The sequence below is a fragment of the Aspergillus affinis genome (genome assembly GCF_023601865.1).
Source record: "Aspergillus affinis strain CMG 70 chromosome Unknown NODE_4_length_623078_cov_86_301200, whole genome shotgun sequence".
Classification (NCBI taxonomy): domain Eukaryota; kingdom Fungi; phylum Ascomycota; class Eurotiomycetes; order Eurotiales; family Aspergillaceae; genus Aspergillus; species Aspergillus affinis.
Genome location: NW_026515785.1, coordinates 121,938 through 144,620, shown reverse-complemented (window position 1 = coordinate 144,620; position 22,683 = coordinate 121,938). Strand labels below are relative to the sequence as shown.

Sequence of the window (22,683 nt, the reverse complement as noted above, 5' to 3'; positions counted from 1 at the left end):
GCATAGAAAATTTGTTGGGCTATGGGTATTGTATAAATATGGAATTGGAGTCCCGGTTGTTTTGTTCTGGAATTGGAAACGTCCCTGGCGCATTCAATCCAGAACGACAACTTGATTTGATCAATTGATATCCAAACAGACAGACATCATGGCTCAGACCGACTACAAATTCGAAGGATGGATGGGTCTCGACGAAGGCTCCGCCGACGGCAAGATGGTCTGGCAGGAGTTCGAGCCTAAGCCCTGGGAGGAGACGGATGTTGACATCAAGGTCTCGCACTGCGGTGTCTGCGGTTCGGACTTGCACACGCTCCGTAGCGGTTGGGTAAATTGTGCAGCTTCCTCCAGGATCGTATATAAAGTTAATGTACTGTTTCTTAGAAACCCACCTTGTACCCCTGCTGCGTTGGCCATGAAATCGTCGGTACGGCCGTCCGTGTGGGCTCCAAGGCCGTTGGTGGCATCAAGGTCGGTGACCGTGTCGGCGTTGGCGCGCAGAGTGATTCTTGCCTGGGACGTCTCGGCGATTGCTCCGAGTGCGCTATGGGATGGGAACAATACTGCTCCCACAAGTTCGTCGGTACCTACAACGATGTGTACCTGAACGGTGGTAAATCGTACGGTGGCTATGCCACGTACAACCGTACCCCGTCGCACTTTGTCGTCAAGATCCCTGACAGCATTTCGTCCGCGGAGGCTGCGCCGATGCTGTGTGGTGGTGTCACTCTCTTCAGTCCGCTGAAGCACAACAACTGCGGTCCCGGAAAGCGGGTCGGTATCATCGGTGTTGGTGGACTGGGCCACTTCGGTGTCCTCTTGGCCAAGGCTATGAGTGCCGACAAGGTCGTCGCCATCTCGCGCAAGTCTGGCAAGAGTGAGGACGCAATCAGGATGGGTGCGGATGTTTACATTGCCACCGATGACGAGCCCGATTGGGCCACGAAATATGCTCGTTCCTTGGACCTCATCGTCTGCACGGTGTCCTCTACCAAGGTGAGCCTCGAACTTTCCAAGCCGAGCGCCCCGGGAGTTGCTAACGATGACATAGATGCCCATGGCTGAGTACTTGGGACTGCTCCACACCAACGGCAGCCTAGTCCAGGTAGGACTTCCTGAGGATGGCGCGCTCAACGCCCCGGTGCCCAACCTCATCCGTCGTCTGAAGGTTGAGAGCTCTCTAGTGGGAAGCCCCGATGAGATCCGCGAAATGTTTGAGCTGGTCGGCCAGGAGGGCAGCATCAAGCCCTGGATTGAGCAAGTCCCCATGAAGGAGGCCAACAAGGCTATTGTGGATATGCATGAGGGCAAGGCTCGCTACCGCTACGTGCTGGTTAACGAGCAATAGAAAGGAACTGGAGTGATTAGGTGTTTGTGGTGGTTGGTGTTGAGAGCGATTTTTTGAAGATACCAAAAATAGAATATGATGTGTGAATGATGTTTCTTGTTGTTCTTAATCAGATTGCTCGAATGACTGACTGCTGTGTAGAAGGGATGACCCCTCCCCCACAAGTAGATAGGCCAATGGGGGTATCACGTAGTAGAGCGTATACTTTTCCTATTTTCTTTTAGTTTTTACCAACTGATTTCTGGAACAAAAGTAGATGCAAAATACCCCTTCATTTTTGATTATTGATTATTACTAGCATAAAAATCTGACAAAAGAAATTGACAACTTTTCAACCCATCAACGTGAACAAGGGTCTTGAGTTCCGGCGTCAGCGAAAGAAAAAAGACCAAAGCAGACCGTATAAAAACAACTCCGAGATAGCATTACCCAAGTATAGTGGTTACTTTCAGCAACTTGTGCTAGAGAGCCCAAGTCAAAGATGACTGATTTAGAGGAGGATCATGACAGCCATGACGGCAGCCAAGAGACCAACGGTTGGCTTGACGGCCTGAGCAGCACCGGTGAAGGGCTGTCCAGAGGGCGAGCTAGTGGGCTGAGCCGGAGACACTCCGGTGGGCTGCTCGGGCTGCTCGGGCTGTTCGGGCTGCTGGGGCTGCTGGGATGGCTTGGGGTGCTTGGGGTGCTCGGGCTTTCCTGACTGCTCGGGCTGCTCGGGCTCCTCAGGCTGCTCGGGCTCCTCAGGCTGCTCGGGCTGGCCGGGGGTTCCAGGAGTGCCAGGAGTACCAGGAGTACCAGGGGTGCCAGACTCGCCAGGGGTAGCGGGAGTGCCAGGGGTGCCAGGAGTTCCGGGCTCACCAGGGGTAGCGGGAGTACCAGGAGTACCAGGAGTTCCAGGGGTTCCAGGAGTGCCGGGGGTGCCAGGAGTTCCGGGCTCACCAGGGGTAGCGGGAGTACCGGGAGTTCCAGGAGTGCCGGGGGTGCCAGGAGTTCCGGGCTCACCAGGGGTAGCGGGAGTACCGGGAGTTCCAGGAGTTCCAGGAGTGCCAGGGGTGCCAGGGGTACCAGGAGTGCTGGGAGAAGGCTGAGGAAGAGGAATAGGAACAACAGGTGTGCTCGTAGGCTTGACCGGAACTGGCACGACAGTGGAGTTATGGTAGGGAGCAGGCTTGGTGGTGGGGAGAGGAATGGTGTTGTTGTGTCCAGTCGGGACAGGCTGCTTGGGAGGCACCACAGTGGTCTGGTGAGGCGGCGGCGGGACAGGGTGTCCAGTGCCAGTTGGGACCACAGGCTTCTTGGTCGGGCCGGTGGGAGTCGCCTCATCACACCAAGTGGTGGTCTTCGTGACAGTGTTGGTCAGAGTGACCGGGACCGTGAGAGTCTTGGTGCCCGAGGTGACAACCGTGCTGGTGACTAGAAGAAGTCAGACTAGGTGCTGGAAAGGTTATCTGTATTGGATAATCATCCTACCTGGGCATTCAGTGGTCACATAGGTGCTTGTCTTGGTGATAGTGATGTGAGGCGCAGTAGCGGTCAAGACCTTTCCGGGCTTTTCCACCTGCTTGTGAGGCTCATGAGGACCAGGAAGCTTGGGGGAAGACTTCTCAACATGTAAGTAAAGATGACTTGTTCACGCGAATATGAAGGTGCCCACCTCATGATGTTCCTTGACAACACCAGCAAGAGCCGGGCCGGCGAGAGCCAGAAGGGCAACAGTTCCTCGGACCATGTCGAAGATATTAATGTTGCGAGAAAAAGAAGGGGCAAAAAAATTCAAAGAAATTCAAACGAGTGAATGAACAGCGAGCGACTTTTTCTGTGGCTCACAGTGTGCGCGATGAGAAGAGAGAAGGGGAGGTGAAGAAACTGGAAGACGTGCAAAGATGTCTGTATTTGTAGCCTGTCAAAAGATACTATTGCTGCCGTTTTCGTGCACTCAATCAAATTTTGACGATAATGCCACTGTAGTATCCATGGGTAATAAGTCTCGAGGTACGGTTCGAGAGGAGAAGTAAATCTTCAACACTCGATAGGACAGCACCATTGGTTTGCAGAGATGTAGCAACATTAGGGCGATCCATGGTTTGCAAAGGGACCTGTCTACTCAACCAAGCTGAAGTGTGATCAGGTAATTGACTCAGACGTGCTAACCAAGATAGAGACGTGACATCCAGTGGTGTCATTCAGGTGCAGGGTTCGAAGTACCCACTTCAAACCTTGGGAGTCTGAAGCAACTTGGAAAAAAGCGATTGCCCCGAGGAGAAATTCCGCGAGCCAATGGCATCACTACCCTGACTGCACGGCCTAACAGATCAAGCATTGAGAGGATCGGTTCTCTTTGAAGAGTTGTTGTAGCATTCTCAACATGAGAGCGTGGGATAACAGCCTAGGTAAGCCGGTACAAGCTTTACAGCACGTACTATATTGAATTGGTCTGGTTTGATAGGTTCCAAGTAATATTTGGTCAGCTAAGAGCCTGTACACGGGCAATGGAACAGGACGAGCAAATCATTCGATCCCCACTCCAGGGGCATCGAAATCGCCAGCCATTGAAGATGAACAGTTTACAAGATCTTCTTGATCTTGCTGGAATGTGGTACTTTGCAATAAAGTGCCCCTGCAACGTTACAGATTACGTTGGGACCCTCGTCTTGAAGGGGGAGGTTCATGAGTCCATGACTGAGTGGACGAAAAGAGAAATGTCTGTCTGCATTGAGCACGTTTGGAGTGGAGCAAGTAAGCGCGTGGCCAAGCACTCAAGAGACAAGATCAATCCGAATTAGCAACATGGTAGGTCCCATAACGGTGCGGCGTCCACTTCATTCCGAGTCCCCGACGGCCATGGTGACGTTCCTTCGGGTTACGATGTAGACTAGTCAACCAGTCGAGGGTGATCAGGGGAACATCGCATTACGATTTCAGAAATTGATCACACTTGAAGTACGGTAGAAGGCTCAATATGCGCAGTAAATCGCGCGAGGTTTCATTCAAACTGGGTCTCGTTAACGACATCAAGGACTAGTGTAGGCGTCATGTACCAAGAGTGAGAGAGACCATGGCAGAGTCAGTGAATAAGATGCCGGAAAAGGCAGAGCCTGGAGTTGATGGCCCCTGAGGAATGTAGAGTGGATTCGGAGAGCCAATTAATGCGTGCAGTGGGCAGCAATTGAAGAAGAGTAGTAGACGATGTCGAGGTTGATGTTGTAGATGAAGCCCGAGTGGGGCCCACCGCCGTTTGCGGACCGCCTGGTGGTCCAAGCTCCAGGTACTTTACACGTGACCTAGTCACGCCGTGTCACCTGACTCTTGTAAGGGCTTAGGGCCGGGAAGGAAAGCGCGTCGTCACGCGTCCGGACGGCGCGTCAATGGGCTTGGCCGAGCAAGGAGAAGACATACAGACAAGTGTGAGGAGAGGCGAATCATCCCGATCCAGAGTGCAACTTACTCAAATACTCCCATAATGCCTCATTCTACATCTCCAGGAGCATCCCCGACTCATCACAATGAAGAAACACTACCGGATGCCCCTCCAGTAGATGCGACTTCCAGTGCCGCCCAAGACAACTCTGATAACCCGCAAAATGGAGCGACAGGAGAGAACCTTGCGGAACTCCTATTTGACGATGACGATGATGATGAATACCCAGCTTCGAGTGCGCCAGACACGAAAAATGTACCTCCAGCGTTCGAGTAAGTCCTGACCCGTGGAGGAATATGCCAATTCATGGGATATGCTAATGCCGACATCTTCAGATCCTCCGCGCCTCCGCCGGCCAAAGTAGATACCGACACCATGCTTGCTTTCTATCAACGCCTATTCCCATTTCGGTATCTGTTCCAATGGCTCAATCACGGGATCGTTCCTTCACCCGACTTTGGGAATCGTGAATTTGCCCTCACGCTTCAGAATGATGCCTATCTCCGATACCAGTCCTACGCAACCGCAGATCTGTGAGTTAGCCGGTTACTCATTGACATGAGCCGATTTCTGACCGACAATGTTTCTAGTTTTCGGAAAGATATTTTGAAAATGAACCCTTCCCGTTTCGAAATTGGACCTGTGTATAATACGAATCCGCGTGATCGAAAAACGCTGCGAGGAGGTCAGATGAAACCCATTGCGAAAGAGTTGGTATTCGATATCGATTTGACAGATTACGACGACATCCGTTCTTGCTGCGAGAAGGCGAACATTTGTGGCAAATGCTGGGCCTTTGTGACGATGGCCATGAAAGTTGTCGACACAGCTTTACGCGATGATTTCGGGTTCCAACATATCCTCTGGGTGTATTCCGGTCGTCGTGGTGTCCACGCCTGGGTTTGCGATCCTCGTGCGCGCAGTCTCCCCGATGACCGACGACGGGCTATTGCAGGCTACTTGGATCTCATAAGGGGAGGAGCCCAAAACGGCAAACGTGTGAATTTGAGGCGACCACTACATCCCCACATGGCTCGGAGCTTGGAAATCCTGAAACCCTATTTCGCCCAAACTACCTTAGTCGATCAGGACACATTCGCTGGCTCTGAGCAAGCGCAGCGACTTCTCTCCCTTCTCCCCGATAAGTCGTTGAATGACGCCCTGCGCAAAAAGTGGGAGTCATCGCCGGACCGCTCCAGCACCAGCAAATGGGCCGACATCGATTCTCTCGCTAAGACTGGCAAAAGCAGTACCCTCAAACCCACCGCTCTCCGAGATGCTAAACAAGATGTTGTGTTAGAATACACATATCCACGGCTCGATTCCGAAGTCAGCAAGAAAATGATTCACTTGCTGAAGAGTCCCTTCGTCATTCATCCTGGTACTGGTCGTATTTGTGTTCCCATTGATGCTCGAAAGGCGGGAGATTTCGACCCGCTGTCGGTCCCTACGGTTACGGAGTTGCTTGCTGAAATTGATGCGTGGGACGCAGAAAACCCCAATAACTTCGGAGCTGCTGACACTGCAGATGGCGAAGGGAGTGTGCCCAATGGCTCGGATGCCAAGGGTGGTCGGAAATTGCAAGACTACGAGAAAACAAGTCTTAAACCCTACATCGACTACTTCCGCTCATTTATTGCTGGGCTTCTTCAAGAAGAGCGCACGGGTAAAAGGGAGCGGAATGAAGAGAAGGTTGAAATCAAATCAGAGAGTATGGAATTTTAAACCTCTCGAGTTGTTGTGCCTTGTCTTCACCCTGAGGGTGTATAATACCGTATTTTTGACGATCATTTTGGGGTTATTTCAAGCGGGTTGGGAGTTATATGATTTTGTGATCTCATTATTCTGGCACACTGCTGTAGATTCTGGGCGTTTATATATTGTCATTTCAAACTTACATTCAAATATCAGTGACTTAAACGCTGCAAATCGTGGACTCGGACGACTTCTGTCAAATTCTGGCCTACTCATGCTAACAGGTATACATGCATGTGCAGCTGCGTGGTGCAGCTTCAGTTACTTGGAAATATCAAAAGACAGACATGGTAATTACAAAAATTCCTCAATTCGTTTCTATAATAGTACACGTGCACACTGCTTCAAAGGCAGCAAACTGCAACTTCATGAACAAGACTTAAGCTATCGGCAAGGACAAGATGTCAATAAGCTCATGCAACATAAAGAATTAATATAGTAGTTTAACAGGTTCAACCCAATCGAGTCAAAATCACCACGGAGATGAGATTATCCAGAATGTTGCGATTCTGCTAAGGTTGGAGTCTCATTTAAGCGGAGACGAAGTTCTTGACACCTGTAGCAACTTGTAAGAGGCGAACGATATGGATGACATGGAATATGAAAACTTACTCTCGAGCCAGCGAACGTACTCCTTCTGCTCCTTGACCTGGATGTAGTCGGGGATCATGTTGGCAAGCTCGGCATTGATGCCGCGCTCCTCGAGGTAGCGCTCCAAAAAGGTCTGCAAGTCCTCGTCCAGGTTTTCGAAAGGAGGACCGGCGTACAAGCTCTGTCTAGCCCAGTCCTTCTCGGCAGTCTGGGCATAGGCCAGGTCAGGCTTGGAGAAGTACGACACCTCCTCGATCTGGAAGAGGCCATCCTGGACAACGGTCTGGATCAGAAGAGCGCCAGTGCTGGGCTTCTCGACGGTGACATTGACGCGAGCAGGGAAGCTAGGCTCGAGGTCTTCGGCGGGGGCAGCACCGTCCTCGGGGTGCTGAGACGTATTGCCAGACTGTCCCTGGTTGGCGGACTGATTTCCGGACTGGAAGTCCATCTCATCACCCAGGGCAGCATCATCAAAGTCTTCCTGTTCGCTGAGGTTCTGGAGGTCGGCAACGGTGAAGGTAAGTCGGATCCTATCGGGAAAACAGGGTTAGTTGCGAAAGAAAAAATGGTAAACTGGGACATATGACTGGCAACAAAGTTCGATGGGAACGGGGATCGATACTTACTCCTCATTGCCAAGCTTCTTCGTCAGCACAACCTCCTGCTCTCCGGGAACGTCCTTGACCTAAATTGAGATGATTAGATTTGCTTTTCTTTTGATAAACCGGTGGGAGCAGGTGCACATACCTCCCACGAGTTGTTCTGGAGGACATATTGGATGTTCTGGACAGACGTTTCCAAGTCATTAAGACCGGAAGACTTCTCATGCTTCAGCTCATCTTCGAGCTTGGCAGCAAGTTCGACATCACCTATTAGAGGAATCGATGATTAGTATGATGATTGCACGAATCCATTGAAGTTCTCAATGTCGAGGCGAGCGCCACAAAAGATAGGTGCACTTTGAGCTAACAAGTATCGCATATGCAGGAGTTATCATACCATCAGCGGCAGGCTGCTTGAATGCCTGAGAGGTCGAGAAAGCGGCGTAAGAGGACCTCGTAGCCTGCTTCAAGGAAGACTGGAGAAAAGTATTCTTGGGGACGGCCGACGCAGGTCGGTAGAGGGTAGAGCGAGAAGAGGTAGCGATAGAGCGCGAAACCGTGCGGGGCACGGAGCGTGCAAGAGCGCGGAGAGAGAACATTTTGAAGATTGAGTGGGTGGGATGGATCGAGGAAGATGGAAAAAGAAGACGATGTTGAAGGACGGAAAGTTTGGAACTGATGATGTTACCGTTGCCGCTACTGGCACTGGCGCCAAGACTTGGAGCTTCTGTGCGCCAAGCTTTGTTCATAGACATACGATGGGATGGGGATGGTCAGGCCATTCCAGCGAGTTACCTCTACGTTGGCTAAAGATTTCACTCTCGCAATTGTACTTCTAGGAATTTGGGCCTCAAGGGGCCACACTAATGAGGTATATACAATCATGAATGCCATTGTCCCGTAATTGAAAGCAAATGTCGCAACATACGCCGACTTTTTTTGGTGAAGGAAAAGAACGAAAGAAAGAAGAGAAACCAATATACACCGAGGAGTATGAGAAATAATATCACGACATCCCCTTCGGCGGGAAGGCTGACGATTGTTTCTCTCCATCCTTGTTGAGACGGATGAATTTCATCGTACTCAAACCGGACCAATCGCCATTCCACGACGCAAGTTTCTTGATCACATCTTGCTGGCTGATATCGGGCATCCAAAATCCCGTCTTGAATTCCTTGTCCTCCACGTCCGTTCGTTGCAACAGGGCTTCTTCGCGCTTGCTAGGCGGTCGACCCTTCCGGCGCTCACTTTGTAGCTGTTCGATCTCGGGGACGCTGCGGTTGATGTATCTGAAAATGTCGCCATTAATAGACGTTCTAATACTCGGCAATTTTTCCACCAACCTTGCGGCGACATCCATCATGTCCTTGTCGGAGAACGGCCCACTGTCGTCAGGGATGTTATCTTGGAAATAGGCGATCCGGTCCACTAGAAGCAACATGTCAGCGAACTTTCGAGGTTCCATATAGAATACCCGGATTTTACCATATGTCTGTCTCCCCCGCGACATATTGGTATGGACTCGAGCGACTCGGTCATCTCTCGCATTGGCGCGGCGCAGTCTCTTTGCATCGCGACTGTTTTCATGAAGCGCCTCGACGGCTCCGCGCTTTTTGGAGATATGTTTATGGACTTTCTGTAATGTCTTCGGCATGATGGGCGTCTGGATCCTTGGTCTGATACGTCCTAATCTGATATGGTGGGACAACACTGTGCACAACAAATCTCGCCCGCCGATGGCCTTTTCTTCCCTACTTTTTTTTTTCTCGGGGCAGAATACGAGGCGGTGAGATTCACCTGTGTTACCGCCTAGAGGCGGCCAATTAAGAGGCAGCTCTATGCATCGCGTTCCTTGTGCGCGTCGGAGGGTCGAAGTCAAACATTCCAATCTCGTTGTCCTGGCCATCGTCTTTGAGGGGGGTTCGACAGGGTTTCTTGGCAATTTGGACCTCCGTCCCTCTTTCTCTTAACATCGCTCCGATGATCCTACTGCTCCAAACAATCCTCGACGCCTAACCGCCAAACGGTCACGTCCGATGCCCGTTTAGGCCGTGCAGGTAAACAATTACGAGGAGTCTCCTGTCCTTCGTCGGTGTTCACGATGGGTATCAAAGGTAGGAGAGATTTTCCCGTGCTCGCAGAATCATGCAGATTACTGACCCAATCCTCAGGGCTTCATGGCCTTCTCAAGTCCATTCAGAAGCCATGCCACCTGAAGAAGTTCAGTGGGCAAACCCTGGGGGTCGATGCCTATGGATGGCTCCATCGAGGCACGATTGCTTGTGCTGTCGACCTAGTTCTCGACAAGCCAACAACGAAGTGTGTTCTAATCATGGGAAGCGGCAGACAGTAGATGCTAACTTCAAACGAGGCACATCGATTTCGTCCTTAACCGAGTTCGAATGCTCCTTCACTTCGGAGTTAAGCCCTACCTGATCTTCGATGGAGACGATCTGCCCAGCAAATCTGGGACCGAGACCGACCGCCATAAAAGACGTCAGGACAGCAAAGCCCTGGGACTAGAGCTGCAGCGGAAAGGCAGAACGGCTGAAGCGTACCAAGAACTGCAGAAAGCTGTCGACGTAACCCCTTTGATGGCCCGTCAATTGATCGATGAATTGAAGAAGATGAATGTCCAATACGTGGTGGCACCATACGAGGCAGATGCACAACTGGTTTATCTGGAGCGGGAGGGCATAATCAATGGCATTATATCCGAAGACTCTGACTTGCTCGTGTTCGGCGCGAAGAGGCTGTTGTCAAAGCTTGATCAATATGGTGATTGCATTGAGATCAACCGAGCGGACTTCACGGCCTGTCGTGAGGTGAGCCTCATCGGTTGGACAGACGCTGACTTCCGGCACATGTGCATCCTGAGTGGCTGCGATTACTTGCCTAATATCGCCCGGATGGGACTAAAGACGGCCTATCGGAGCATCCGAAAATACAAGAGTGTTGAGAGAGCGTTGCGCATGTTTCAGTTTGAGGGCCAATACCAAGTTCCCGCGGACTATCTCCAGAACTTCAAGCAGGCCGAGCTTACGTTCCTTTACCAGAGGGTGTTTTGTCCGAAAGCCAGAAAGCTGGTGACACTGACTCCGCTCGGAGACGATGTCAAACTAGAAGAACTTACGTTCATTGGGGACGATGTGGAACCGGCCACGGCTGTGGGAGTTGCTCATGGTGACTTGGACCCGACCACCAAGAGACCGCTCGTGGTAAAGCCCCTGGCAGTGAGACAACTCGCCAACGGCTTGAGTCGCCGACAAACGCTCGGCTCGTCAGCAGAGCTGAAGCCGAAGAAACCAATCAATTCATTTTTCACCCCTAAAAGGGTTCCTTTGGCTGAGCTGGACCCGAACAGTCTCACGCCGTCTCCAAGCCAGCAAAGATTGCTTGAGCGTCATGCCAATAACTCCTGGGCCAGCAACCCTGTGACTCCAAGGTCAGACAACGTGAGATCGGCACCATCTCTAATGCGGCAGTCCTCTAGTCCCATGGTGAGGAGCGTGGAGCGCAACTCTTTTTTAGCACATGCCTCGCGAGCGTCTAATTTACAGCCCGTCAAACGACAACGGCTGTGTTCTGAGGCGGATGAGGCCACTTTATCCAACCCACCTGATTGTCGCAGCCGGTTCTTCGCTTCTGGGCAACAGGATACTAGCCCAAGTGGGCTTAAGGCGACTCGAACCAAGAAGGCTCGGAAGTCTACTCTGGATGTCTTCTCCGATGACATTGCAGAAGACATCATGACACAGCTGCCCGAACCAAAGCAGGATACCAAAGATGCTGGTGATGCGGTCAAGGATGCCAGGGAAGATTCCAAATCTTTACCAGGCCCTGCAAATCCTCCTGAGGCCGCAGAAATCACCACCAAGAAGGATGGTGATGTTGGGCGCACAGCGACCAGCTCGACCACAGCGCATTCCCCCGACAAATCTGTGAGTGTGGAATTGAATGCGGAGATGTTTCATCAAGTTTTGGACTATCACGTTGCAAGACAAAATTCCTCTTTACTCTCCAGGTATAATTTTCAGCCTAATGCAGGTCCCAAGTCAACTATCAACAACGGGAGCAACCCCCAAAATACAAGAAGACTTGTTCCAGGAAGAACAGCGTCGCTGAGAAATGGAAATGGTGGAACCTCACCCAGGCGCCAGCGCCTGACGCCATTACAACGTCTGGGTCAGACCGCCCTCGCTCGGTCTCAGTCCATGAATTCTATCTCTCCTTCTGTTACGAAACCAACTCCTCGCACCCTCGGTCGAGCTACCAGCGCTTTGGAAAGTGACGTGGCATCTCAGAACCCTATCCTTAATCCACAAGGCAGTGAAGATATGCTGGTCCCGGATAGCGAAGATGAAGCCGATGGATCGGACGTCGGCGATCGACCAAAACCGGCTCCATTGAACCTACAGCAATTTTCCTTCTCGCCTGGATAAACTATTCTCGATTCTGGCTTATTGTATAGATGCAATAGCATCAAACGCATTGGTGCAGCTATACCATTCTATTTTTGTGTTACGTCATTGGGCGACTCGCAAACCATCTAGCATAGGCATGGTGTTTTTGAGGCATAATTATTGGCACATGACGATTTGTATACCCTAGAGAAGATTGAAAGAGATTGGGCGAGCACATTGGAGGCAATTCTTCGTGCCTTGATAGATACCTAATAATATTATCCCATCGCATAGTTACTGAGGACAGTAGTAAATCGAGAGGCTGGGGAGATCCCGTGTCGATAACGCGATAAGCGGCGGGGCCAACCCAAAATGGGGCCTGGACCAATCCAAATCCGCCCTAGCGCCGTCGGCGGGGCAGATCTGGCCCGATGAGGACTAGCGGACCCCTTGGGAGCGGCAGGCGGTGAGGGGCGGTTACCGGGGAACGACCGGCGTAAACAAAACGGCTTTGGCCCAGCCTCTCCATTTTGTCTTTCTATAGTCATTCCCAGCCACCAGACTATCGTCACCATTCGCATTCCTCTCGCTCGTGCCAAAGCATTTCGGCCTGGTTTCAGTGGTGAAAGATCTGCTCAGCTACGCTATCCCTCTCCCCCCCTCTCCCCTTTCCCACCTCTCCTTCTCCCTTTCCCACTTCTATTCCTTACCTTTCCTATTTCCGACACCTATCGCACGCCTCCGGATCTCGGAGCATTTGCATCACGAGTTCACGATTTGATTGTCTCTGACGAATATCACATTGGCTCAGGTTCGATCGGAAAGGAGGTCTGCATTCTTTGGACCTTCATCGACGGCACTCGTTCCACATTCCATACCGACGTTATCGTCCGATTCATTCAGCATTCCTTCGCTATCACCCTCCCGTCCACCATATCGACAGTCCGGGATTACGAGATTCGAAGACCGTCCTGTCCAGTTCACATTGGTGTTGGAATAGCCCAGAGCTGTGAGGTATTCAGTGAACCTCGAACGCTCCTTCTCGGGGGGCCCGAGAAGCGAGTCATACCGTGCGCAGAAAGGAGCAGACAGGGTCTTGATTATTCGCCATGGCAGCATTCGGGGCTAAGATTGCCCGTACGTTCACTTGGATAGCAAAGAATGCTGGTTCACGGGCTTATGGTTGCATCTAGGGTTCATACCGATGATCGGGTACCACCATGTGCTCATGATCATAATTGCCGTCGCTATCATTCTTCTCTGTGAGTCTGCCCTTTGAGGCCCGTACCGTGGAATGCCACTAACAATCTCAGCTCTACTATTGGCGGGCTGTTCGTCATCCTCGCCGCAAATCCCCGACATCTTCTTAATCTCTATGTACTACACGCGCTACGACCCGGTGTTTAACCTCGCACAAGTTGACCCTGGCGTGGTGACCGCAACTGCCAACATTGTGGGAGGAGCAGAAATGGAGGTCCGTGTGGGATACTTTGGAATCTGTGTGTCGCCGGATAGCGGGTCTTACATCTGCAACTCCAATGCGACTGCGCTGGCAGAGATCGTTACGGTCGACCAGGACCCATTGAACTTGATCTGGGTCGCTTCGACATTTAAAGACGCTGTGGTCTTCCCTTACCTACTGTATGTGAATACCTGTCTGTTTGGCTTGTCGTGGCCGATTTATTCCAGAATACTAACTCCATACAGGATCATCGCTGTCATTCTCGCCTTTTTCTGCTTCATCCTTCTCGCCACGTTCCCCGGATGGCACGAGGAAACCGATGCCACCGGCTCTGAACGGGAGGTGAAACCGTTCCCATCACGACCGGTCTCCCAAGCCGCTCTTGCGCTCATCTTTATCGCGTCTGTCTTCGTGCTTGTTTCGGTGCTATGGCAACATACAGCGTCCGTGGCCGCCAGTACGATCGCCCAAGATATGGGCAATGGCAGTGTCAAGAGTGGTGTGGGCACGTCCGCGATGGTTCTGGGTTGGTTCGGATTCGGTCTCATGGTCGTTGTGACCATCGGGTTGCTGGTCATGATTCTCAGCATCAAACTGATACGGCAATTGACGGATGAAGACTAGTCCGTGCGAATGGGCAAACGACCTATTCTATATTTCCTTGACTTATTCCCCTTGGTTTTTCTCTTTACGCATGATATTTTTTGGACGCAACGGACACGAACGGCACATGAATAATACGACATCACCCCCTACGACATTTGGAAATTATGAAAATGGAAATGGAAATGGAAATGGAATGAGAATGAGAATGAACTTTGGCCCTCAAGGGGTCTTTCCACCGTTCATTATACCTTAAACCCCCCTCCCTCTCGCACTCTGTACATTCTGTCGTGCTTGAAATTGGTCTCTGATTTTGATGTTTTTTTTTCCCCTGTATAAAAGACGATTTCCCCTTTTGTTTATCATCTTACCTTTTTTTTTTTTTACTACTTCATTGGGATGGGATACGGATGACGAGGACTGGATTCTGGGAAATTTGGGACGCATTTACGTGGAAATGGCTTTTGTTGCAATCAATTTGTTTTCTTGTCTTTTCTTCTTTCTCTGTTCAGGTCGTGACAATATCGAATCAAAGAACACATACATATAGATGAGATGAAAAATGCGATGTTCTTGCATAATCAATCTACTCTACTACCTACCTTGAACGTGACGTATGAACCTGTAGACAGCACATTCAAATAGATCTACTCCATAATATGGATCTGGTTACCCGAGTTGCGGTCTCCACTGTGATGCATGAGCCTTGCAGGAATTAGATAACCAGGTTCTCTATCTAGCCAGAACGAAGCATAAGGGTACAAAGTGCGTCCTGCATGAGAATTAACAGAAAACATGGTCATTTCCATGTGAATTTCGTGCTCGTGGCTTTAGTGTCTGTATGCAAGGCCAACTGGATGTGAGATTGTTCTTTTTTCATATATGTAGTCAAGAGCTATAACTATCGTTTCATAGATTTCAGGTACATTTCCTCGACCAACCAGTAAAAACGCCTATATAGCTAGATAGATGGCCATGAACTCTTAGAGGATGTGCATATCTTACAGCCTTTCTTAAAACCAAAATCAATTACTCGTCCTATTAAACAACATTCTATGCCAGAGCAAAAGTACTCTACATTTTTCTTCCTCTCCGCCACGTTTTCCCCGACGCATCCCCAAACAGAGAGAAAGAACAGACGCTACCTAGACAACCAGTCAAGACTACTTTCGCTATATATGCATATATACACTGGACAGAGGCAAAAACACTTCCTTCAATGTAACCTCGAGTTTACAGACCGTATCCTCGTGATTGGATTATACCTTGAATATTCAACATTGTACTGTTTTTGGCCTACGCCCGGCACTGGTTCTCATGTGAGAAGATGCATTGAATATAGTTTTAGGTGTACTCCGGGCCCTATAGTTGATTATAACTAGTCCGACGAAATGAAGGATGCATTGCATTATTCATGGACCTTCAATCATAGCTCGTCGAGATGCCTGTTACTCTGAAAGACATAAAATGATAGAGCATTCCCAGCTCCACTCTGAAAGCATCAACCTGTCTACCCCGTATTTATATTTCCATCCATTACAGGCCACACTGTCCCTAAAATGGCTCTTGCCTCGTGGATGTATATCCTCCTTCTGAACCATAACTCAATACCCAAAGTCCAGTCGTATACTCTGGATTTTCGGTAAGAATATAATTGCGGTAGCATGTATATCAAGTAAGAATGCTTTACCCACCGAGGATGGGCTGTTTGTGCCATGGAACTGGTAGCCGTGGTGGCGGGTGCTTTGGTAGGGAGACCACATTTATCCACGACTTTCCTTTGCAGTCAGTGATCGAATTCGCATGGTCGATTTAAAGCACTACTGCCATATCACCGATTAAGCGCGTGGATCTATCTCCTTCTGTTCAGATCCCAACGGCCGTGCAGATAGTTCATCCTAGGAGAGGAGGCTAATTATATCTCCACCTTGCGGAGTCAAGACAATTCATAGCAAATGCTACCCTAGCTCAAGTCCATCGGAAGTAATGCGTCATCGGGTAGCCTAGGAATTCACACTGTTCGATATCCTGGAAAGTAGACCGAGCACTGGGGAAGTCCAAGCGGTGCATAGGTCCCTCCAGATGCGAGACTTCTTCCCAACGATCGAAATTGTTAACGGCCTCCAGCACTCCGGAGTATCCGCGCGCTTGAAGATAATCAGTCGAAGGGTTCGGCTGGCCGGAGCGAACAAATTCGGCAAAGTAGGCCGATACGAGTTCAACGGAGCGAAGGTCTAAGCGGTCTCGGATAGCCTCTAAGTTGCCAAAAATCCAAGGGAGGTCGGAGCCATGAAGACGAAAGTATGGGAGTTCGGGGTCGCCATTTGGAAAGTCAGACGTTGCTTGCGGTCCTCCAAGATGATTAGAGTCTCGACCTCCCATAGTCCTTTCCATCTGATAGTAATAGGAGTGTTTGAACCTCCCTGACGTGGCGCCGGCGAACGCAGTCGCCTGGTTGACGCAGCGAACGCGAAGATCTGTGGCAACTCGTTGGGCGACATTGAAGGAATCCAGCGTCATGTTGCCAGTATCATGATAAGGGAAGAGCCCGGAGTCCATAATTTTTCGAGCATGGATCTCGTCAATCCCCAGGGCTATTTGAATTCCTTCCAGTGGTGTTTTGATCGAGGCAGGTGGGTATTGACAGAAAGAGGCACCGTCGTTGGCAGTATTCCCAAACATAACAGGGATACTAGGGTGTTTCCAGCTCATGCGGAGGAGATTAATCTCTTTTGAGTTCACATAATGGCCATCCTGGACAATTTGTCGCGCAACACTGTTCAGCCCAACAAGCGTTGACGCCGGGACATCCTGTAAGCAAGCGACTTGTTGTTCGGGGGTCCCTTTGGCGCAACCTGCCTCCACAAGAATTTGCTTTCCCGTGGCATTGTACGATTCTTCGATGGTTAGATACGAACTGTACGGAGTTGCAAAGTCGTTTTGGTGGCCAAGTCCAATGCCACCCTCGAGGTTCGACATGGCAACGGCTCCGTGAAACATGCCGGATGCAGGGTTGGAGTCCAACAGAGCTCTCACGGAGGCCGCGCCGGCAAATTCACCGACGATAGTGATGCGATCGGGGTCACCACCAAATTGAGCAATATTTTTAGCGGTCCACTACTCATGTGTCAGTATGGCAGGTCCCGAAGCTGCGGCATAATATGTGTCCCAATTACCTCGAGAGCGAGAACCTGGTCGCCCAGACCGTAGTTCCCTTGCAGGTCGGTTCCCGGAACAGCCAAAAATCCCAAGGTGGAGAGTCGGTAATTGAACGTCACCACCACGATATCCTCACGCGAAGCCAAGTTCCCTCCGTCAGTTAGACTGTCGGCACCAGACCCGTCGGTGAAATCGCCACCATGGATCCAGAACAAAACGGGTTTCAAGCCCTCCTTGGAGTTTCTTTTCGGAATATACGGGGTCTGGATGTTCAGAAACAAGCATTCTTCGCTACCACCTCGTGCCTGGGCGCAGCTGGCCCCGTACTTTGTCACGCGAATCGTCTTCACTGTAGGAGAATGGGGCACTGCATACGCGAAACGCTGCGGCACGTCGGCGTAGGGGATACCTAAAAAGCGAAACGACTTCTGATCCCGGAACCCGATATACGAAATGCCTTCCGACATGATGCGCAATTCTGTGGACTGAGTCGCATGTTTGCTGGCTGCCGGAGAAATGACCGCGCTTGACCGAGCACCACTCTGGGTGCACAACACGGGCAATTTGAAGTCTCGACCGGGGTAGGGCAGGACCTGAAACTTGTCGGCGTCTTGCGACACCGAGAGAAGGCCGTTGCGAATGTAATAGCTGTTCGTCGAATTGGCTCTACCCGAGTGGACGAGGTAGGAGAACAGGTGCTTGAAATCCTCTTTATGCTCCTCGAGCGTTCGATTGGAGATCATCGTCTCCCCGATCTCCTGGCACGCCTCGCGGATATCGTACTGGTGCATGCGATCCAGGAGGATGGCACCGACATGGTTTGAGTCGTCCGAGGCATTGAGGTTGTTCTGGTAGAGTAGCGTGAGCGACGTTTTCTCGTTGGCCACGGGCATGTAAATGCCAATCGGCGACTGGTGGCCATGAGGATTGGAGCCCAGGACCAGGGGCGCAAGAAGGCCCAGGGTGAGTAGATAGTTCATGATTTCGTAGTTATTGCGCCTGGTAGCCCGAGATGTAGATCTTCACGAACGATTTCCGCGCATCGCGACCACGTATTGCGCCTCTGGTTGTTTGACTGGCTTGCTGGATGGAAAGTTGTCAAGACATTGCGATGAGGGGGCAAGGTCAGGCGAGAGAACACCCTCCAAAAGGAGAGAGCCACGAGACCAAGCGACCTGTTTAATAAATGAGAAAGAACAGGGTCGCATGGACAGCAAATTAACAACTGACAAAGGGAAAAAAGGCGGGGGGAAAGAGCAAAGGCCCCATCGGTAGTCCGACGCTAACATCAATAGTCGTGACTCTTGGGGGCGACCATGTCTTGGGCGCGCAGCCTCGGCGTTCTCTGAGGTCAGCCTGAAGTCCGGTGAACGCCATTCCAGATGTATTCGAACTTTGATGGTTGAATAGGGCCAGATGCATGGGGACAGGAGACCGAATTCGTGGTTCGCTTGGGGCAGAATGACTGCAAATCCTCTCCAAGTGGATATCCAACGCCAGGCACCGATCAATCAGACGCTGCACCCCGACATTATCCCGGGCCGATCAATGCTTGGAGGGCCTCTCTAGGCATCTTTGGGGAAAGGATAGTCGGGTTCATTGAGGATGACTTGAACTGCTCCGGAGTACATTGAGAATTGACATGTTGGAGTCTTGGAGATGTTGACTTCCGATATGACCGACAGGGAATCTTCTATCGTCCCACGCTGTGCGACCATACCTAGCTACTACTATCCAGTCACGCGAAACGGTCAGATGAACAATTATCCACAAGAACCCCTTTCCGACCCTCAACCGTCCAGAAAACCAACAGAAAAGAACGCCGAGCCACCGGTGCAGAAGTTCGTCCAGGGTCCATTCTTGCCCCCAAATGCCCAACCTAACAGCCACCCAAACACGCGATGGCTCGATGTCTCACTCTCATTCTAGAAATGCAACCGTCGGATCCACCGGGTTATATTTATCTGTCTCGGTCGCTTTCCACCAATCGGCTGCATCGGGACATCTGAGGTTTTTTTTGATTAATTGTGGACTTCCTCGGCTGTCGTTGGATTCGGGATAAACTGTGATTGTCTGATAGTCTCTTGACTGTTCCTCGTCGGACGAGTGTACGGAGTACCCCGTAGATATCGACTGATATACAATTGGATTCTCCTTGCATATCACCGCAGCCTCATGGGCCCATATGGCAGGATGTCACCGACGCCATGGTCAGTCCTTGCTGGAGAGGTCACATCTCGTCCACGAACCCAATCAATAATTGGGGATGTGATTTCAGAAATCAATATCCAATCAATGCATCTATAATATTACACAAAAAGTGGCCCGTTCTGATGTGAATTTCCCGTTTCCTTTTGGTAACTTTATTATTGACCTACACTAATCTGCCTGCCATCGAAACTGATCCGTCGTCTGGGCAAAAGTAAAGGGACAAGATAAGGTATTTCAAAAAACAATCAACTCGATACGTGGCAGTCCGTCAAAGTAGTTAAGATTCTTGCAGAGAACCAGTGCGAAGATAGTTCAAAAGACACATTCGCCGTTTTCCTAAAAAGAAAAAACTGTTCAATAATTCATCACTGGGCCGCCAGGACCAGGACCAGGCTTGTCTTCGAAGTTGGCTTCGTGTCCGCCATAGTCGTCCAACGACTTATAGTTGGGAGGACCGGCGTCGCGTCCACGACCACGGCCGCGGCCACCACGATTGGCATGTCCTCGTCCGCGCGGACCCGAACCACGGCCACGGCCACGGTGGGATCCTCGGCGAGGGCCGTCATCATGGTGTCGGCTATTGGGTCCGTGACGATTGTACGGATGCGCTCTTCCGTGAGAATGCTCATCGTGCGTGTTCTGATGGCCATGAGCATAATCATCGTGGTCCTGCCGATGACGTCTCTTGTTGTTCTTGTTCAAGAACTGGCTCTCCCACTCGCCCTCGTTGGGGTTCTCCTCTTCCACGCGTAATACTACTTTCTCCCCGACAACGGTCTCGAACGTCAAGGCTTTATCGGCAGAGACGGGCTGCCAGTTCTGGATCTTGCCAGCATCGATCGGTCGCGCGCCTTTGCGCACCGCCAGCACCACCACGGGGGATGGGTTCTCCGTGTAGTACTTCTCGGTTGCCGGAACGGGAGTCATCCGGGCGGCCCAGACCCGGTTCTCGAAGGCTGCAATCCCGGTGACCTGCCAGTTCAGTTTCTTGCCGATGCCGCCGACCTTCTCCAGGATAGACCGAGGGGCGGGCCGTGGGGTGATTAGTATACTGTTAGCCATGTACTTCAAGTCATTGGAATCAGCAAGCCCCGAGGGCAGCATGGGGGTCAGAATCTGACTGATTAGACGGCCAGAGTCCGCATTCGATATCAGATAACCAGTGTAAAAGATAGTTCGCTTGATACGGAGCCGACCGTACGGGGACTTGGTGCCGTTGAGGGACAGATTGCGAATCACGAGGTTGTGGGAGTTGATCATACGCTGCACCTCGGCGGTTTCAAGGACGGGTGAAAGATACATCGATCCCTCGGCTACTTGGATCACCTCCGCGTTGATGGGTCTTCGGGAATAGGGTGTCGACAGGCCTTGGAATCTCCGATTCTGTTGCTCGAAGTAATCTCGGAAGTATTTGACGCTGACGACATGTTAGAAGCACCTTCGCGGGGATGGTCGGACACCACACTCACTGCTTCACCCGATCCTCGTAGACGCGAATCTCGTCAGCCTGCTCATATGTGAGAACGAGATCTTCAAGGAAAGATTGCTTGAACTCCATGGTGGTTGAGAACCGCGCGTTATTGGGTCCAACTTCGGGCTTGAGACAAATCAGGTCAAACTCAAGTTTCCTACTGTCCACCATGCGTCTAATCAGGTCGGAGAATCCGCTCTCACTCCGTCCGGTAAGGAGCACCGTGAGAGCGTCTTTCTGCTCCATACTGAGCTTGACCAGTTGCACCTGTGACGAATCAGCCAAATATCCCCAGCATCTAAGGAGCGCACCTGAGTCGCACAATCTGCTCGTTCCACCATCCTTCCCAGGCGCGAGGTTCTTCTTTTTCGATGCCATCCCCCGTGGCGGCAAGGAGGTTCGGGTCGTGCCACCATCCTCCGTTTGCAAAGCTCTCGTAGGCTTGCAGGAACCCGATGGTCGGGCCATTCCAGATTTGTGGGTTTGGAAGCGGGCTTAGAAACACTGGACGGTATTAATTCCCAGATGCGCCTAAATTTATCTCCCAGTTTTAATGTTCCTTACATGTGTTGTCGAAATCGTAGACGTGAATCGCTTTTACCTGCGGTACGGCTAGAGGCGACAGAAAGGAACGATGTTAGCAAGGTCACGCCCACCATATGACACAAGACCAATAAATAATAAATCCGGGAGGTCTCACCGGGGAGATTCCTATTGATGATCGACCATCGTCTCAGACCTGTAATAGTGCGTGAGGGGGACCGGGGAAGGTCCTGGGCCAGAGCCCCGTTTGGCTGACCGCGCGACATGGCGGCCGACTCCTGGCGAGACGCGTTCTCTGCCACGACAGCTTTCGCAGACCTCATCTCTTGCAGACCATGGGACTGGCGATCAAACGCTGTGTCTGTTAGTGCATTGCTCGGGGCGGGAGGCAGTCTAGAGTGATGATCTCTTCGCTGGCTGGCGGGCGTCGGGGGAAGCAAGCGACGGTTTCGCCGCGGAATTTTCACCATCGCCGACCACAACGTGACTTCTTCCGCCAACACCCCGACTTGCCTAATGGGCTGGAACCGGATTCCCATCAAAGGTCCTGAAAAGCGTCTCTTTCCCTCGCGCGTTTCTCAGATGCTGGTCTGATGTCTGACGATGTCGACCTTCAGCAGGAAATTCTGCAACGGACTCTGCAGGAGGTAGTGCAGGAGGAGAAGAGTGACGAGGTGGCTAATCCATGCGTCATCTGCTTGGAGCCCGTCTCTGAATGCGCTCTCGCTCTGCCCTGCCAACATGCGAACTTCGATTTTCTGTGTCTAGTGAGTTGGCTGGAGCAGCGACGCAGCTGTCCTCTATGTATGTTCTCGGAATATTCCCTGTTTCTTTCCTTCCTGTGGATTCTAATCTCCGCCTAGGCAAAAGTGACGTCGAATCCGTGCGATACGATCTCGGCGGTAGTGACGGCCCAAAGATCTACCAGCTCCCTGCCCTTCCTCCCCAAGCTGCAGCAGGCACTAGTGCCTCGTCATTCGATACAACCACCCCTCACCAACGACCGTTTGCATTTCGCGGATCTCGCCGCCAGCGACGCGCTCTAAGCCCGCGGCTGCAACCACCCGACGACCCCCTTCTACGCCGACAAAATGTCTACCGCCACCAGCTATATTCCCTT

General features: G+C 51.3%; 9 protein-coding genes across 9 annotated transcripts; 4 read left to right on the top strand and 5 right to left on the bottom strand.

Annotated features, from left to right (window-relative positions):
* Nucleotides 1-148: 148 nt before the first annotated feature.
* KD926_007932 (NAD(P)-dependent alcohol dehydrogenase) lies at nt 149-1,345 on the top strand (the record flags this gene model as incomplete). Its single annotated transcript, XM_053102678.1, has 3 exons — nt 149-325; nt 382-993; nt 1,049-1,345. 3 exons carry the CDS (start codon nt 149-151, stop codon nt 1,343-1,345), a joined length of 1,086 nt encoding a protein of 361 aa, XP_052960497.1.
* Nucleotides 1,346-1,835: 490 nt separating this feature from the next.
* On the bottom strand, nt 1,836-3,074 carry cspA (putative cell surface protein; the record flags this gene model as incomplete). Its single annotated transcript, XM_053102667.1, has 3 exons — nt 1,836-2,758; nt 2,816-2,948; nt 3,000-3,074. 3 exons carry the CDS (start codon nt 3,072-3,074, stop codon nt 1,836-1,838), a joined length of 1,131 nt encoding a protein of 376 aa, XP_052960496.1.
* A 1,731-nt stretch (nt 3,075-4,805) lies between these two features.
* Nucleotides 4,806-6,488, top strand: KD926_007930 (DNA primase subunit PRI1; the record flags this gene model as incomplete). Its single annotated transcript, XM_053102656.1, has 3 exons — nt 4,806-5,035; nt 5,099-5,296; nt 5,354-6,488. The coding sequence occupies 3 exons, from the start codon at nt 4,806-4,808 to the stop codon at nt 6,486-6,488; spliced, it is 1,563 nt and encodes a 520-aa protein (XP_052960495.1).
* A 560-nt stretch (nt 6,489-7,048) lies between these two features.
* On the bottom strand, nt 7,049-8,310 carry KD926_007929 (MAM33 family protein; the record flags this gene model as incomplete). Its single annotated transcript, XM_053102645.1, has 5 exons — nt 7,049-7,074; nt 7,131-7,639; nt 7,736-7,794; nt 7,857-7,978; nt 8,109-8,310. The coding sequence occupies 5 exons, from the start codon at nt 8,308-8,310 to the stop codon at nt 7,049-7,051; spliced, it is 918 nt and encodes a 305-aa protein (XP_052960494.1).
* Nucleotides 8,311-8,717: 407 nt separating this feature from the next.
* On the bottom strand, nt 8,718-9,365 carry KD926_007928 (translation machinery-associated protein 16; the record flags this gene model as incomplete). The annotated part of the gene is made up of 3 exons (XM_053102634.1): nt 8,718-9,000; nt 9,055-9,139; nt 9,197-9,365. The coding sequence occupies 3 exons, from the start codon at nt 9,363-9,365 to the stop codon at nt 8,718-8,720; spliced, it is 537 nt and encodes a 178-aa protein (XP_052960493.1).
* Nucleotides 9,366-9,812: 447 nt separating this feature from the next.
* On the top strand, nt 9,813-12,153 carry KD926_007927 (putative exonuclease; the record flags this gene model as incomplete). Its single annotated transcript, XM_053102623.1, has 3 exons — nt 9,813-9,825; nt 9,883-10,030; nt 10,083-12,153. The coding sequence occupies 3 exons, from the start codon at nt 9,813-9,815 to the stop codon at nt 12,151-12,153; spliced, it is 2,232 nt and encodes a 743-aa protein (XP_052960492.1).
* A 1,070-nt stretch (nt 12,154-13,223) lies between these two features.
* On the top strand, nt 13,224-14,200 carry KD926_007926 (Fig1 domain-containing protein; the record flags this gene model as incomplete). The annotated part of the gene is made up of 4 exons (XM_053102611.1): nt 13,224-13,251; nt 13,308-13,376; nt 13,428-13,755; nt 13,822-14,200. The coding sequence occupies 4 exons, from the start codon at nt 13,224-13,226 to the stop codon at nt 14,198-14,200; spliced, it is 804 nt and encodes a 267-aa protein (XP_052960491.1).
* A 1,947-nt stretch (nt 14,201-16,147) lies between these two features.
* KD926_007925 (putative carboxylesterase) lies at nt 16,148-18,318 on the bottom strand (the record flags this gene model as incomplete). The annotated part of the gene is made up of 2 exons (XM_053102600.1): nt 16,148-17,296; nt 17,356-18,318. The coding sequence occupies 2 exons, from the start codon at nt 18,316-18,318 to the stop codon at nt 16,148-16,150; spliced, it is 2,112 nt and encodes a 703-aa protein (XP_052960490.1).
* A 1,585-nt stretch (nt 18,319-19,903) lies between these two features.
* On the bottom strand, nt 19,904-22,102 carry KD926_007924 (rRNA 2'-O-methyltransferase fibrillarin-like protein; the record flags this gene model as incomplete). Its single annotated transcript, XM_053102589.1, has 5 exons — nt 19,904-20,966; nt 21,019-21,287; nt 21,343-21,524; nt 21,585-21,632; nt 21,721-22,102. 5 exons carry the CDS (start codon nt 22,100-22,102, stop codon nt 19,904-19,906), a joined length of 1,944 nt encoding a protein of 647 aa, XP_052960489.1.
* Between the last annotated feature and the right edge of the window lie 581 nt (nt 22,103-22,683).